The sequence below is a fragment of the Lepidochelys olivacea genome (genome assembly GCF_965140295.1).
Source record: "Lepidochelys olivacea isolate rLepOli2 genome assembly, chromosome: 3".
Classification (NCBI taxonomy): domain Eukaryota; kingdom Metazoa; phylum Chordata; order Testudines; family Cheloniidae; genus Lepidochelys; species Lepidochelys olivacea.
The window spans coordinates 45972932-45991280 of record NC_140413.1 but is presented as its reverse complement, the minus strand read 5'-3'; the positions used below and the strand labels follow the sequence as shown (position 1 = coordinate 45991280).

Genomic DNA, 18349 nt, shown 5'->3' with positions numbered 1-18349 from the left:
ACTGCCAATTCAAATTGCTAAGCAATTAATGTTAAATCCCATGTGTCATGTTTAGTGTCTTTTTGCATGTATTTTGCTCTGAATATCTGATCACAGTACTCTGCAATTCCCTATTGTTTTACCATTGATATGTTCTGATTTACTTATTGGGGAGTAATACTTTGAATATACTGCTTATGGCACCTTTCATCCATGGATCTCAACATGCTTTACAAATGTTCACCAAGCCTCATAACACTCCTGTGAGGTATTATCAAACGAATCTCTTAGATGGGTAAACTGAGGCACCTCTCCAAGATCTAGTCACTTGCATAGCCAATAATAATAAAATAATGGCTCCCAGTTCCCTATTCCAGTTTCTGGACAAACTGCCTAACACATTATTATGCTATATATTTCACCACTCAGCATGCTGCATCTGATCCTTAGCTGGTGTAAATCAAAGTAACTCCATTGAAGATAATGAAGCTATGACAGTTTCCACCAGCTGAGGATCCAGCTGATACTTTTCAGATTTATCTTCTCTCTCAGAAATAATAATGATTTCACCCAAGAAAAAAGAACTTTTTTATTCATGTGCACATTGCTGTTGTGGTGCTATGCTTATGCTTATGAAATTATGACTGGAAAGCATAAGGAACTACATGTGACTGTATGGGATGCCCACAATCATTTTTAACTAACACACCAAACTTTCTTCGGTTTGTCTGCTAGTTGAGATAGGAAAATGCATGAAGCCTGCCCAGTTCCATCCATTATTGTAACTGATGGGCTCTCAGAGATGTGTGCAATTTTGTGAAGTGGCCGAGAACCATATCAATTCAAATAACATGACAGAGTCACCTATTGCTCCTCACCTTCGTAATGTACAGCAGGAGAAAATCCTATTGTGTAACCAACAAGAATAAAGAGGCCTTTGCAAGTGCTGTGCTTCTCAGTTATTTTGGCTCTGACAATATAGGGCCTGATTCTGATCTCACTTACAAAGAGGTCTGGGAGTGGAGTTACGTGAACATACATTTGGTCTGAAAGGAGAATGAGCAAAACCAAACCGTCAATAAACTCATGGTGTGCTTTCAGTTAATGATGCCTCCATAAGATCACATTCTATCTCTAAGCTATATTTTCCATTGCTTTGTCTGCTTGCAAAACTTTTAATGGAACAAGTTTTTCTGGCAGAAGAACACTGATTTTTATCTTTAATGGGCAGCCTCTCTATCGTTTAGCTTCAGGAAACAGCTTCCTCATTGTAAACTGCCTGAGAGTGGTGACAGCTAGTCAACTTCAAAAGCAGGCAGTGGAGATTTGCTTGCTAAGTTTGGGAAGGAATTCAGAAATGCTGAAAGCTGCAGATGACATTATGGACCAGGAGGACTCCACTTCTCAAAGCTGGGATATCAATGACATCAAACTGCCTCAGGTACGTGTATTTGTTTTAGAAGGTATTTTAGAAGTTCAGCCAATCATGGAATACCTTCTGAAACATTCATATTTTATCATCTTTCCTTGTTTGCCACTTCCCCGGTATCCAGGGTGTATGGTAAAATGAGACATTTTGTTGAACAGCTAGAAAATTATTCAGTAAAACATTTAAGCATTCATACATTTATCCTTGAATTATACACCTGAAAGAGCTGTCTATGTGTTATAAGAAATAGTGATACTCTAGTTTCACTAAAAGAAAAGGAGGACTTGTGGCACCTTAGAGACTAACCAATTTATCTGAGCATAAGCTTTCGTGAGCTACAGCTCACTTCATCAGATGCATTCAGTGGAAAACACAGTGCGGAGATTTTATGCTCAAATAAATTGGTTAATCTCTAAGGTGCCACAAGTACTCCTTTTCTTTTTGCAAATACAGATGAACACGGCTGCTACTCTGAAACCTCTAGTTTCACTAACTTTCTAGTTCACTGGTTGGATGAAGCAGCTATTCAATATTTTATTTTATCCTCTCTCTTGAATGTCTTATTTATTGCATATCATTCAAACGTGCTGAGATGGTACCTGAGGCACAGAGTTTAAGGTCAAAAGTGTCCAGTAACTTTGGGTTCCCAATTTGAGATACCTAAGACTTGATTTTTTTCAGAGTACTTTGCATTATATAGCATTTTATTGGTTCAAAAAGCACAGCTGCCACTGCTTTCAGTTGCAGATGTGAGTTCTCAACACTTCTGCAAATCAGAGCCCAGGTTCAAGTTAGGAACCCAGAACCTTTGCAGCCTTAAAGTTCTTTTAATATAGTTTTGTATGTGTGTAGTTTCCTAGGTTTTTTAAAAAAGCAAACAGAAAAAAGTGAAACTCCAATAAGTGGCAACATCTTGGCACCAACATGGGTCTTCAGCATTGTTGGAACATTTCGATCCAAGCCTCTGCAGCTTGAGCTAACAGAGGACCACTAGCTGGTTGTCTTCTGTATGTAGACCAGTTACTAGTAGGGCATTAGACACACACTTTGGCTGGAGGTATAAGAGATATTTGTTGACAGCAGATGCATGGTGACTCCCAAGCTCTTTATCCCAGTCCCAGTTTTCTTCTTCATGCTCCCCTTTAGAGTCCCAATCTTCCATTACATCAGTGTCAAGTCTCAATCTCCCTTCCTGAGCTTCTCATCCCGATATCTGCTAGGCCCCTTGTCCCAGGCTCCTTACCAAGCCAGCTCAGTCCCTCACCCACCCAACCCCAACTCCTCATCCAATCTGTCTCCCCACCTTGGCTCCCACTCACAATCACCCTCCCCACCCAGGCTCCTTGTCTCAGTCCCCCTTCCACCCTAAAGGCTTCTTGTCCAAATCTACTGCCGCCAGTGGCCTTCCTCCCGTCATTCCATCTCTTCTCCCATCTGCATTCAAGTCAGGCAGATTCCAGCTCCGCACTGCCTAGGCGCCAGCAGATGGAGCATAGAGAGCATAGAAGAAATGGTCTCCCAGTTCTCATTTCCCAAGCCTGGAGTCACAGCAGCTGGAAGCAGCGAGTGCAGGGAGAATTTTTATCAGCCATTGGATTCCTGGGCTGGAGCATGTGCAGTGCAGATTAAATCTTCAGAGCATTTAGCTGCCAAACTCTAACAAGTCTCTGCTGAGCATGTGTGAACTGAGTAGAACTGGCCATAACTCAGGATTTTCAGTTTCCAAAAAATTTCAGTATTTTGGAATTTATTTTTGTTCTAAACTGAATTAAAAACAATTATACCAAATTCTTTGTGCACCCACAAAGCCTGAAAATTTTCATTTTGGAAGCACCAAACCATAATATTTCCAAAATTAAATATGTGAAATTGACATTCTTGTCAGTTTCACAGTTAGCACAGCTAGCATAAGAATATCACTTTTATTCAGCAGCTGTCTGGGCTCCCAGGGTCCGCTGGTCCAGGGCAGCACCACCATGTAGACTGTCGGGGACCCCAGGGTTTCCAGATTTCTGGGCCAGCTGGCACCCTGGCTACCTACTCAGGTGTCTGGTAGTCCAGGGAACCAGCTGGCTTGGGAATTTGGAAACCTTGAGCCCTCCAGTGTGAAGCTGTCTGCACAGAAGAGCTGCCCAGCAGCAGCCATGGACACTGAAAGCCCAACACAGGACTTCCAGGTACCCAGTTCCGAAACAGGCAGCCTGGAAGACCTGAGAGCTTGTCTACACAAATATATAGTTCACGAAAAGCTGGGGTATAAATCTACCCCACATCAACCTGCTGCACACTAAGTGTCCATGTGAACTCTGCTACTGCACACTAAAAGTTCTATAGTGAGCTTTGACCTACGCGGCTTTGAAACAGGAGTAGATTAATTTACTTTGAGTGGGGTTCACCGGGCTTCCAGGCTCTGAATCTGCTAGCTGAGCTGTCTCTAGAGACAGGGCACCTTGAAGCCTGCCTTGAATGGGCTGTCCTAGAGCCCAAGCTGGAGCTCAGGCTTGCAGAGTTCTATGCTTCCTGCTCCACAGCAGAGAGATGGGCAGTGCTGCTGCAGAGAGGAGAGCATAGCAGCCCTGAGAGCTCCAGCTGGGGGTGCTAGGCTCCGGGCTCCTGGGCTTTTGTGCTTGGGGCTTCTGGAGCTGCCAGGGTCTCTGTGGAATGGGAGCCTGGAAACCCTGCAATCCCCAGCACAGGGCAGTCTGCATGGTGGGGCTGCCCCAGAACATGGGCTCCCCAGCAGCCATCCAGGAAACTGGGTTTTGAGTAAAGTTTGATCAAATCTGTAATAGATTCAGTGAAACTTTTCGCTCTGCTGAGCTGGTACTTTCTGATTAAACTCAGATTTGTCAGAAAATTTCTGGCCAGCTCTAGAATCAAGATTTTTCAAAGGAACAGAACTTGTCAAACTTGTGTAGTTTTTCACAGGGGTGGCAAAGAAATCTCCCTGATGCTAGTCTCTCACAATAGATCTCCCAGCCAGTGCAAATTAGCAAGGTGCTTCCGTACTGCTTTCATGGATCTCTGTCTCTTTTGACCTTTTCTCCTTTCTTTTTTTTTCTTGAGCGTAATGAAAGCAAACAGTGCTTTGCTGAGACTAGTTCATGTTGTCACCAATCTATTTCGCATTAAGGCATCAGAGTGTTTGGTTCTTTATAACCTATTTACATTTTCTTCTTGTACTAACTGTAGCCATTGTCTTGATGTCTGGCTGGCTCCTTGCTAAAATGTCATTTTGTTTGTTTAGTTTTATATTTGTTGTTTACAATATAGATTTTTGACTCCACCTCTAATAGAAAAATAAGGTCTGACTGAAATGCTGTATTGGGGATGATGGAGGGGGAAGAGGTTTAAGTTAGGATAGAAATCTGGTCTGAGAATTAGCAATTGACCTGAACAAAATGCTGGATCTGGAGACCCAGGAAGCTTTGAAGCAGTCTGGATATGCTTCAGTGCTCATCCTCTCTCTACGGAAAGTCCAGGCTAAACCAAACCAAATGCTTGGCTCCGACTCCAAACTTTGCAACACAGGCCCATCTTTAATAATAGTAATGGTGAAGTAGGCCATGGAGCATACAAGAAATTAACCTGCTAATAATTGCTAAGTTTGACAGTTGTGTAGGGTATTTCATTTAAAGTAGGTGGCTTAAAGTAGGTACCTTGCCTTCCACTCCTGAGGCTGCTCTGCACCTGGCTGGGCCCTGGAATGAGTTAGAGCAGCCTGAAGGCCAAAGGGCTGTTCTGGCAGCTGGTCAGATCATTAGAGCAAAGTGAAACTGCAGCCATGGTCCCTTTCCCCAGCCATCCCCCAAGCCTATACTGAAGGAATCCTCCTGTTACTGGCTAGTCTGGATTTAGGCCTGCTACACAATGCCAGAGTGACAAGGATCTAGCCTATTGTCCTCAAATTGAGAAACTACTTTCTTTCCTTGGCTAAAATGTGGCATTCTTTGGGTTCTTAACAGGATGTGAAACAAACAGATTGGTTTCAGGAATGGCCAGATTCCTATGTAAAGCATATCTATAGCTCGGATGATAAAAATGCTCAGAGGCACCTGAGTAGCTGGGCGATGAGAAACACCAATAACCACAACTCTCGCATCTTAAAAAAATCCTGCCTTGGGGTAGTGGTCTGCAACAATGACTGCTCAGCCGCAGATGGGAGGAAGATATATCTGAGACCAGCCATATGTGATAAAGCCAGGCAAAAACAGCAAAGTAAGTATGACCGTGTGCAAATGGCAACGCCTGCCCTGGTTCTCTTATTAATACCCTTGTTAATAATTTATTATAATATCATAGAAATTAGAGATGGAAAAGACTAATTGCATCATCCAGTCTTTCCCACTGCCATTGCAACAGTATTCCCTATTATTAAATACAACTTGCATGTTTCAGAAGAATACTAATGAGTATTGATTCCTTTTTGTTTTTACTGATTTGGCTTCTCAAAACTTTCTTTTGTAGCCTGGCTAGTCTTAAAAGTCAGCATGTACTGTCTCTATTTTGCTTTAGCAAAGGCTTGATATCCAGCTTGGCACAGATGAGTTCCTAGTACATTAATCTGCACAGGAACCTCTCACTTCCATTGGAAAATATTTTTACTTAAAGGTGACCTCCAAAGGAAAAAAATGAGTTGATTTTTTATGATGTAGTTTTTTTACTTGTTATCTGTATTAGAAATTCAGCCCGTCTATGTTGGAAGACTCTATGATGACTGGAAAATTACTGAAAAGGGGACAACACAAAAGCTGAGAGATCAAAAGTTGAGTAATTCAGAAGGGAAGAGATTTTTAGCTAGACTTGTTAAAATTCTTTTTGATTGTTTGGTTTCGTTAACAGTGACTAATGAACGTTTTGGATAAAGGAAGATTTTGTTAAAGACTTCAGTTAAAGTTAGGCTTGAAAGTATTAAATTTTATTGGTCAGTAAATGATATCACAGTGCATGTATTAATTTACCAAAAAAATGCTTCAATAATAATCAAAACTTACAGATAGGCAAAGAAAGAAAAATGCTGGTTGAGAACTTATTAGAGTTTGGTTTAAGGATATTTACTTAGCAAATTTTTACATGTGATGTTATTCCCCTGATAATTTTGCACAACTGTGAAAATTTAAATCTATTAAAAATAATTTAAAGTGCTTAAAAATAAACATCTATATTATCCATTGAAATTTATTTAAAAAAAAAATCAAATTCGGCCAAATCTAGTTGAAGCGCTAGAGCCCATTATAAACATCCCTGAGCTCTCACATAGGTCCCCCAGCCAAACCAGAAAAGATCAGACTTGAAATTCCTGATACCACTAAATAGAGCTGGTTGAAATTTGGCATTTCCATTCCTCAGGAAATTCTGGCATTTCAAAATTTCCTTTCATCCCAAATCACAATGAAAAGTCAACATTTCTAAATTTCCCACAAAACAGGATTGCCAGAATAATTGGTTACAGAACTATCTAAATGACCTGATCAAAACTTTTTGTTTTGATTAAGGTTGAAGTACTTTGTTTCAACTTTATCACTCAAAATATATTATATTAGTTGAAATGATAAAGCTGAAACAAGGCACTTGAATGCACAGTCAACCTGTGGAACTCATTGTCAGGGGATGTTGTGAAGGCCAAACTATAACAGGGTACCAAAAAAAGAACTAGATAAGTTCATGGAGGATAGGTCTATCAGTGGGTGTTAGCCAGGATGGTCAGGGATGCCACCCCATGCTCTAAATGTCCCTAGCTCTGTTTGCCAGAAGCTGGGAGTAGATGACAGGCAACGGATCACTTGATAATTGCATGTTCTGTTCATTCCCTCTGAAGTACCTGCGTTGGCCACTGTTGGAAGACAGGATACTGGGCTAGATGGACCATTGATCTGACCCAGTGTGGCCGTTCTGATGTTCTTAGGATAATTTTTCATTGAATCTTTTGATGAACTTGTTTGCAGTCTGGCAAAATGTTTATTGTATTGAATCAGCATTTTCCAGTGGAAAACTGTTCTATCAGGAAATTTTTAACCAGGTTTACTTCTAAGTTGAAAAACAATCAGAAGACCAAAACCTTCATTGCCCAGTCTTTCAGCCCTTTTTTAATACTTTAATGAAAAACCAACCTAGGTGCAAAAAAGTACAGTTTTTAAAAATATCCTTTGCAGGTCACCTTGAACTATAAAACAGGAGAAAGGTCATTCTTTGCCAGTGTTTGGTTTTCTATATGTATGAAAGGGTTTTTTGCACAGTTCTACTCAATGCATCTTCTGAGCATACAAGCACCATAAGGTAACAATCCACTGCAAATGAACCATTCTCACCGACTGGATTCATCTGAGTGCTAGATCCCCTGCACAGATGCCAATGTATCCTCCTACCCTTGTTGCAGGGAAATGCTGTCCAAACTGCAGTGGACCTTTAAAGCTTATTTCCTGTCGAGGCCATGGTGGGTACCCTGTCACCAACTTCTGGAGGCATGAAGGGCCATTCATATTTTTTCAGGTTGGTGTAAAACAGTTTTATCCAGATCAACTTAAACAGGTATTGAATCAGACTAACTAAAGACATTTATTTGTCCTACCTAATAGGAATCTTATATTATCATTACTTTGTAATGCACCATAAACCATGAGAGCAAGTCTACACTGCACCTGGGTGTGTGCTTCCCAGCCTGGGTAGACAGGTATGGACTAGATCTGCTTGAGCTAGCGTGCTAAAAATAACAGTGTAGATGTTGTGACACAGGTGGCGGCATGGGCACCCGGGTGGGGGGGAGAGGGGTGTCAGGCAGGCTTGTACTTAACATCCACACTGCTATTTTTAGCATGCTAGCTAGAGCAGAGCTAGCGTGTGTCTATGCAAGCAGGGAGATGCTCTCCCAGCTGCGGTGCAGACACAGTCCTATACTTTAGAGTCTAGACTAAGCCCTGACCCTTACAGCTTCAGACATGCTGTTTTGATGTTACATCCTTCCCAGAATGCACCATCCAGAAATAAGGATTTCTTAGAGCAGTAAGGAGTCAGACCTAAGCATTTGTCTGTGGTAGCCCATCATATACACACTATATTTTTTTAGCATTTAGTACAAATTGCTCAAACAGTTAGATAATCGGCCAGATCTTGACTGGTGTAAACAGATTTTTTGTAAAGCTTTACTACGACCCTTTGGGAAATTTGCAAGGGGGGTTGTTTTGTTTTTTTGTAAGTATTTATACTCCCATAAACATTGTGAAGTGCTCATATACTATGGTAAACATATTTGTTCTGACAACACTACGCTGTGTGGCAAGGTAGTGCTATTATCCACATTTTACAGATGGGGAACTGAGGCACAGAGAAGTTAAGTGACTTGCCTAAGGTCACAGAGGAAATCTGGGGCAGAACAGGGAACTGAACACATGTCTCTTAAGTCCAAGGCTAAGTTCTAGACTATCCTTCCTCTCCTCCAGGTCTTTGCACCTGCTGGGGACCTGGCCAAACATATTTTGTTTTAATAACTAACATATTGTATTTACAAACATGCTTATATCAAGTTAATTCTCAAAGAAATAGAGGTGGAAATAAATTTTCTGATTGATCATACCATATATATAGTCTTAGTTTTGAAAGATATGTGTGTGTTCATTAAAGAACTAATGGAACTGGCTACTCACACCATCAGCAGACCATCCTATTCCATTTTGCTGAGTTGAATACACCATGTGAGGTGAAAGGGTCTAACCCACTGGGCCACGCAGCACCTACGTGGATTTTAAATATGTACCGTAAGTGCTGAACGCTTAAAGTTATTGCATGGGCTCTGTTTTTAACTTGAACTTAACCCATTCCTTTCTAAAGTCTAAGGGGGCCCATGATCACCCAAGGCCAGAAACAAAACTAGAAGCAGAAGCAAGAAGATCAACACAGAAAGCACATACAGCTGTTTCTCCCACCTCTCCAAGACTAAAAAGATGCCGGGAGGCTGAGGTAACTTTTATTATTAATATACAGAGGGCTCAACAGTCGCTTGTCCTATGTGCCATGCTGCTCAGGTTACCTGGATCTTGGGTGTGGGAGTCAGCAACCTTGGCACGCGTACCACTGAATAAAAACTATGGCCAGATTCTCCCCTCCCTTAGAAAAGCCCACAGGACAGGAGACATCTGTCGTTTCAGCTTTCCCCTCAGAACTCTCCCCAGACTGTTGTGTTGTGGGGACTCTAGGGTGACCAGATGTCCCGATTTTATAGGGACAGTCCTGATTTTGGGGTCTTTTTCTTATATAGGCTCCTATTACCCCCGCCCTCTGTCCTGATTTTTCACACTTGCTGCCTGGTTACCCTAGGGGACTCTAACCCTGCAGAATGAGCTGGGTTTTACCAAAATAACCTGCAAATCCCCATGATTTGTAGCTATCAAGGATCCACTAGAGGCATAGGATTATCCATGTGCAGACTGTGCAGTAGCTCCAGGTCCCCTTCCACCACCACCACCTCCATCTATCTGCCCATGCTACTCCAAATAGGAGTTGTACTGCCAAGACATTCCCCACTTGCTGAAAGAATAGGTCTTATTATAACATGCCTGGAAGGAGAACTATAGAAAATATATGATCTAGAAATAGAATAATTTTCAGTAGAATGTTTTCAAACTTTTCCATATGGTATCAGCGGGTCTTTAACTAAGGCAGGGCTGGGCCCTAAAGAATGTACAGTCAGGGGAATTTCTTCATGCAGATAGTTCCAGAATACGTGAAGGGAGTTTCCCTGCGGCTGGGTCCATCAAGTCATAAAGTTGCAATAATTAAAAGGATGCAAAAGTAAAATGACAAAGAACAGAGGCCTGTAAGCACTAATAATTAAATATACACCAAAAGAAGGTGTTCTGCAAGGAATTAAACCTTGTAAAATTATAATCCAATAATTAGAGTATTTAAAGAGATTGCAAAACACCCAGAAACTCTGCTTAGCAGAATACTTCCAGTGTGCTGCACCTTCACTGAAGGAAACTGACATTTGTGAAGCTCTGAATTTTAAAGAAATAAAAATGTCAGCTAAAAATTAGGGGAAATACTTTTACAAATGTGTGAAGAATCATATTTACTGGGGTGGAAAAAAATCAACTTAAAATGTAACAACCATTTAAAAAAACCATCATATCCAACTGCAGCAAAGCTCCATAGAAATAAGTAAATTAGCCTCTGTGATAGTAAATGTATTAAAACAGCAATTTCATTAACAATTTCATTAATTAGTATTATTTCAATACACTCTAGTATTTGATTCTAGGTACATTTTCTAGTAAGTCTTTGGAAGGACTTTGGAGGCTGAACTATCTGTCATACTTATCTGGCCCCCATCAGCATAGCATCTGAACACTCCACCTTTAACGTATTTATTTTCACAACCCCCATATAGTACTATTACAGGGATCGGCAACCTTTAGCACACAGCCCACCAGGGTAAGCCCCCTGGCAGGTCAGGCTGGTTTGTTTACCTGCAGGAAGCGGTGGCCAGCACATCCCTCAGCCCATGCTGCTTCCCGCAGCGCCCATTGGCCTGGAATGGCGAACCACGGCCAGTGGGAGCTGCGATCAGCCAAACCTGCGGATGTGGCAGGTAAACAAACCGGCCCGGCCCACCAAGGGGCTTACCCTGGCGGGCTGTGTGCTAAAGGTTGCCGATCCCTCTACTATTATCTCCATTTTACAGACAGGGCAGAGTGATTATGTGACTTGTCCAAGGTTACACAGGAAGTATGTGTCAGAGAAGAGAACCAAAGTCTTAAAAGTCCCAGACTAGCATCCAAACACCAGGGCCAGCCTTCTTCTTTCTCTGAACTATGACTTTCCTTTCCTGTTTATCATTTGGGGCCCCAGCTTACTAAGATTCACCATTACAATCCACAACATTAACATAACGCAAGGAGAGAAGACATAAACTCAGATACCTTTGGTACTCTGACTGGATCTGTTTTATTGTTTGCATTAAGAGAATTAATTGTTCTGGGTTAGTTATAAGGGTTTCTTTTTCTTTTTTGTTTGTTTTTGTTGAGTTAATTATTACATTTTATTTTTCTTTCTTAAGTCCCTGACAGGTGAGATGCAAAGTCAAGAAGCTTTGCCTTTACTTCTTTCCAATCAGGAAAATTACATATCTCCCTGTAGTTTTAATGGACATTTAATAGACAAAAACCCTCAAGAGCAAATAATAAATAATTGTTTGTCTCTTGCCAAAAACTATGGGTTTGGAAGATCCCCTTACCTAACAGAACACTCTCAGGACACAGGATCTAACAAATACTACGAGAAGTGCAAAGAAATTGGCAGCAGGGAGCATGGTAGCGGAGACCTGTCTGGACCATCTGTGTGCAATATGTACGCTGATTATGGAGAGCCACAACCCTGGAATAAGAACACTGCCCTTGAAAGGAATCCATGTACTGACAAGTGTTGCAATGGTTCTGCTTTATCTTTGGCTGATCTGCATTGTGAAATCGTTTCTTCACAAAACTGTATGGACTCCAGTATCCAACATGTTCCCAATATACCACCTACAACAAAGGCTGGCTACCATCCTGCCAGGCCTAACACAGGCCTGTCTGGAGATGATTTTTATGAAGGGAAATTGCATGTGAATTACAACAGCAGCTACATCCCTTCCTCTTTCTACCATCTCTCTTCGGAGGATCCCTACCTCATTATGAACTCTGCACATCACCATCAACAGCCTTTGCCACTCACAAAAGGAAACGAATGGGACTTTGAAGAAGAAAGAAAATATACCAATCTGGATTACTGCAACAATGAACTGGTTTTTAGTCTCTGTCCTTTACGATGATCATGTTTATCATTTCCCCTCTTCCCTGCACCTGTAAACGTGGGCCTGATTCTCTGCTCTGTGTAACGTGAATGTAAAATGCAGCCTTTCTGATTGGGCAGCCCTCTACCCCTCACTCTACATAGGCGTACAAAACTGTGGAGGGGGGGGTAGATAAGCAGGCTCAGGGAGCACAGCCACCCTGCACCTCCCTGCAGGCCTCTCCTCTCCCTTGTGCAGAAGGGAAGGGGAGCCATAATCCATCCCAGTTAAGTTACACCCCAGGGAATGATGTAGGGGATAATCTACTCCCTGTTTGTGGACATGTCCATTCATAGAGCCTCACTGATCTCTTCTGTCACCCTTGAATTGTTCTTAACATTAGCCATATTTCTTTTGCAAAACGTGCCCTACTTTTAGTTTAAGGTTGCAACAGTCCTTGACTACATATGTCCCTTATTCTACCCCACATTTAAATTATGCAAACTTGATTTTAATGGGAGCTATCAGTGAGCAGCACTCATGAAAAATCAAGTCAAGTATGTAAGTGCCTAAATATGGATTTTGCTGCCTACCTTTAGGTGACCAACTTTGAAAATTTTGGCAGATTTCTTTAAACTTCCTTTGGAGCATGTATCTTTTCAGCAGTTATATAATCTCTGTTGCTCTTTGGATTCTGTTTCATTGTTCTCCATTCCACAGCAAAGTGTACAGTATTTCAAAGCATTGTACTAAGCTGGAATTTAGCAGTGATCACTAGAAGAGACTGCTCTGGACCCAGATACTCTGAGGAAGTTCAGATCTAGATCCACATTTCCTGCTGGCTCCTGTTAATATAATGGGCTGAACCAAAACCCTGGATCCACAGACCCTTGGGCTTTGGGATCCAGATCCAAACTGTGTACTTTGAGAACATCTCTACTCTCTAGTCTTCCAAGCAATGCCCTGACAATATGTTATGATGTAAGATGCTATAAAGTTTTTATTGGTACTAGCTTGGGTCTAGAATATTACAAAATAAGTGGTAGTGAACATGTTATAGTATTCCACACAATGAAATACTTGGTGTCTCTCAAACAGGTTCAGTCTAATCATTTGTCTTTTGTTTGCATGTTTCCTTTCATTAGATTCTCTCTGCCTTTTCTACTTTGAAGTACTTTAGTTGCTATGGAAATGATACCATCAGCAGTAAGGGTGGAGTTTAGTGACATTTACAAGAGCAGGATAAAGTATATTTATAGAATGTTTCAAAATGTATATTGCGGTTTGTGAAATATAAGGGTCTGCAGCAGCTTTCATGGCCAGGTATGTTGTATAAATCTAATATATATCCCAGTGTGGTAGTCATCTTTTTAGGTGTTGGCTAATTCAGCAACCTCCCTGCTTAGTCTGTCAACCATTATCACCCCAACATATAATTTGGTACATTTTATTTTTATTATTCATCAAGTCTATCTGAAGATTTCTATGCTAAGTTTCATTAATGACAATAGCCACATTTATATTCAATAAGATAAAAAATATTTAAGAAGGGTTATAAACCCTCCTGCTTCAGGACATAACCCAACAACTAATTGATGAGGATGAGAAAGGAGCTTTCTCTTGAGCTGGTTATTCTTTAACTGTTTCTACTGGGAATCTTCTTCAAAAGCTTCTAGTGCCAGTCCTTGCCAGAGTCAGAATACTGTGCTAAAAGAACCACTGGTCTGATGCTGTATTGCAGTTCCTGTGTTCTTTGCCACATCCTCTAAATTTGCTTAGTCGTTAGTACTACTCTTGTTGCTATAGCTAATACTTGGTATTGATACAGTGCCTTCCATCTGATGTTTTCAAATGCATCACAATATTAAAGACTTGGATTTCAGAAGACGCCTGAAGGGAAGTATTATTAACCCCATTTTACAGATCAGGAAACTGAGGCACAGAGTGGTTAAGTGATTCTCCTAAAGTCACACAAAGTCTGCTCAGATCTGCAAGCTCCCAGTCCCAAGCCATTCACTCAGCCTTTCCATACTCCTAGGTTGGCAGTCACACCACTTTCAGAATGATCAGTACCTGGGAACACTACGCTGCCAACTTTGCAATTACTTGGCTCATAGTATGGAAATATGAGTCCCATAGGTGAGCCTTGTAAAGCACCATTTAATAGGGACATATATTGTAAAAAGAAACACATATTTCCTTGTTTCTACTTCCTTGGCCAACAGCCTCAGAGTTGGTTGCAAGTAAATTTAAATTTTCCCACACTTGTAGGGATCCAGTAGTGAAAATGGGAGCAAAATTTATTTTTTTGTCCTGCAACTAGAACAAAATATACTAAATGTTAAAGTTGGTCTGACAATAGAAATAGAGGCACGATGAGGACACCTGCTTGGATTGCATTCACCAGGGAACATCACAGCACAAGCCCTCTGCAACTTACTGTTTTTTACAGAAAATTGTTTTAAAGATGAAAGGGATAGCTACATTGTTAGTAAATACAGGCAACAGAAATACAAAGAGGTTAGGGACATGGGTGTTTTTCAGGGACAATGCTGGGTTCCAGCTTACTGGGTACTCTTAGGATCAAAGCATTGAGCTACAGAACTGCTATTTAAGCTTTAATAAACATGATTATGTTGCAAGAATGCTCTCTCTGTGCTGAAATCCCTTAGTCTTATCCAAGAATGCATTGGACTCAGTATAAAACATAGAATGGATTCTTTGGATGCAGTCTCTTCTTTGATTGCTCCAAAGCAAGTTCTGGTCAGGACTATACAGGGGCTGTTCTAAGGATATTACAGACACCATCTCTACTGCCACAACACAGTGTGCCACGTGTTGCATACAGTCAGACTGTGAGTATCTTCTAGATGCACAAATCTTTCACAACTTTTTAATCTTATGCAGCATTTAAAGATGAGACCCTAGGGACCAATTTGTTAGAGGGATCGATCTATCGTAGATACTTACATGACCCCTACTATCATAGTAGGAGTGCCTCACAATCTTTAATATATTTATCCTCAGGATACCTCTGTGAGGTAAAAGTACCGTTATCCCCATTATTTACACAGGAAACTGAGGCACAGAGAGACTAAAGCCTAGATCCACAAAGGGACTTTGGCATCAGGCGCGGCCATTGCCATTTTGCCAGTCAGCTGAGGGGGAAAAAATTACACATCCAGCCAATCAGACTGGAGCAGAACCAAAAAAGAAAAAGAAAAAGAAAGGCAGAGTGGCAAAGCAGCTGGGCACTCTGTGGAAGTTGGTACCCAGGGCATCCACCCCTAGAATCAGCCCCGCTTGGCATTGGAACACTGAGCACTGTGACACCTAACTTTTAGGCCCCTTGAAAAATCACTGGACTCCACAGAGCCTGAGTTAGGTGCCTAGTCTACCTGTACAATGCTTAGGGGGAGAGAGACAATTCACAAAAGCCAGCATGCTAGGCAGAGAGCTGTCTAAAATACCCAATGGGAGCTGCTAACCAGAGGGGTGCATTTTAAACCCCACCTGTCTCACAGAGCTAGGTGCCTAAGTCTGGGCTGCAAGGAGGCACCTGTCTCCGCTTGCAGTCTTTAAACAGAAACCTCTTGCCTATGTTACCATTTGCCTTATAACTTTTAGCCCCAGGGTTAGAGCACTCACCCTATAGGTAGGAGACCCAGGTTCAATTCTCCTCCCACCTGCTGCGTGGAAAGGATTTGAACAGGCATCTCCCACACCTCTCAGCACTCAGCTAATCACTAAGCTAGGGGATATGCTGATGTGGTGCTCCTTCAGTCTTTCCTGTGAAAGCTGGATACATTATTAAATAGTCATTGGAGCAGGGGCACTGGACCCTGGCTCTCCATGCTCTCAGATAGTGCCCTAACCATCAGGCTACAGAGTCATTCTCACGCTCTCTCCCTGGCCCAACGAACACACCTACCAGATCAGGCCATGAAACATGATAGGCAGGTTTGAAGATCCTACTGGGCCTTAGGTGTGAGATAGGCATCCAGATGCCTAGAGTAAGGCAGCAAAGAGCATGCCCAGAGGCAGATATGTAGGCACCTAAGGGACTTTTACAGCCAAAATTTAGGCTCCAAGTGAGTTTAGGCTCATACAGAGCTAGGCAGCAGCTGAGCAGGGGGGTTTGTGGCTCCTATTCAAGCCTAAAACTGGGACTTGGGTGCCTAAATCTGGAGTTTGGGCACCTAAGTCCCTTCATGGATCCAGGCCTAAGTGACTTACCCAACGTCACACAGGAAGTCTGTGGCAAAAGCGGGATGTTACTCCCACATCCTAAGCTAATGCTCTAACAACTGGACCATCCTTAACCTGATATCTACTTTGCACCTGAAAACAATTGCTCATGCAGCTGGATGCAATCAGGTGATTGGATTTAGAAATATTGCCCTGTGGAATGGCCACTGAGGCTGCAAACTGCAGTTGATTCTAGGGATAAGTTATAGGCTGCTTTTAAAATTTGGTCCCATTTCTGAAATTTTTGGAAAGAAACAAAATGTATCAATTTGCTGCTGATGAAAGGGAGTCTAACAGCACCAGGTGTACTCTGTCACAGCGGTTCTCAAACTGTGAGTTGTTAGATTTGCTAGGGCTTGGGGCTCAAGCAAAAGCCTGGGGGCTTCAAGCTGGGGTGGGGGCCTCAGGCTCTCCCTTTCCCCCTGGGGTCATCTAGTAATTTTTGTTGTCAGAAGGGGGTCGCAGTGCAATGAAGTTTGAGAACCACTGCTCTACCATGTAGCTTGATCAAAGCATTTTACTCATCATAGCCTTTGAGAGCCTGGCTATTTCCATTCTGCCTGCAAATTGTGCTAACCATCAGTTCACATGGTGGTTTGTCTTTTAGGTAATTGTGCACAGGGGATCAGGATAGGACCATCAAATGTATTTCACTTACGACTGTAAGCAAAGTTTAAAGTGACCCACGTGGCGTGTTTCGGAAGTGAAAGTGACTGGCTCCAAAAGGAATACCAGCTAGTTCTTCTTGGGTGGGAGGATGGTGACTAGAATGTGGAGGGGAAGGTTGCATAGTGTTTAAGTGGAAAGGACTGGAATGTCTGTAAGTATAATAATCATTTGAAGCAAAGTAGAGATGGGCTTTTATTGCATCACCTAAGAGCATTCTCAGTGGTTAAGAGCCTGATCTTGCAAGGTGCTGAGCACTCTAGCCCTGAATCAGCAAAGCACTTAAGCAGCTGATTAATTCTACAGAATTTCAAGAACTGCTGCAGACCCCAAATACAATGGATCTTCTTGCAGAAAGAGACATTGAATTATCAAATCTACTCATTCAAATAGTTGATTGGTCAGAAAGACACAAGCAGACCCCTTTGCCTCATGACAGTACAGGTGCCTTTGCCTGTGGCAACTCTTTGTAGAACTATGTGTGATATGATGAATATTGGCAACTCTTCCATAACCATTGTGTAACATCAATACTCCACAGTTACTGCAAGTGATAGATCAAGTCAGTAAGTGTCCTAAATTGCATTTTCCTCACTGAATATAAAGGAATGGGGGTTTCATTGCTTCATTTATTACTGAGGGGAAAAAAGTGATTGTACTGTATTAAAGAGTTTGAAGGGTTTGTTTTAGGTGAGCCTGGTTTTCATTGCTCAGAACCAGTTACATTATAAACCAAACTCACCACTATGTGTATTACTTGGTAATTGTATCATAAACAACATTTTAAAGTCTGGTGTAGCTGAGGCTTGCCCAATGTACTTGTTTCTCTGAAGACAACTAGTGATAAATAAAGTTATCTGTACCACTAGGAATTTCTACTCACTGCCCTAACTTTTTATTTTGACTAAAAATGTTAGAAAAGCCAATCCCCCTAGGTCCTGGAAGTTTGCAATACATTTGCACTGAAGAGTAGGTTCCTCAGATTCCGCATACATGAAGAACAGTACCATGTCAACCCTGAAGTGGTGGTTGAGGCCAGAAACACCATCCAGTGAACTGCTGATCTTGTGTGACTCTACAACAAATACTGTAAATGTGCATGCCATTAAGAAATGATTAAGTGTTTCTCTCACCAACTCTGCAACATCACCCCTGGTATTTGTGGAGACAGAGGCAGCTTTGTTGACTCCTGCAGTCATATGCTTATTCAGGTACTCCCCAGGCACATTAAGAAAACAGCTGCTATGTGTGAACAGCTGTGA

General features: G+C 41.8%; 1 protein-coding gene across 1 annotated transcript; it reads left to right on the top strand.

Annotated features, from left to right (window-relative positions):
• Positions 1 to 1336: 1336 nt before the first annotated feature.
• GCM1 (glial cells missing transcription factor 1) lies at positions 1337 to 12212 on the top strand (the record flags this gene model as incomplete). The annotated part of the gene is made up of 5 exons (XM_084624692.1): positions 1337 to 1420; positions 5374 to 5626; positions 7785 to 7897; positions 9233 to 9361; positions 11460 to 12212. 5 exons carry the CDS (start codon positions 1337 to 1339, stop codon positions 12210 to 12212), a joined length of 1332 nt encoding a protein of 443 aa, XP_084480818.1.
• Positions 12213 to 18349: the final 6137 nt, after the last annotated feature.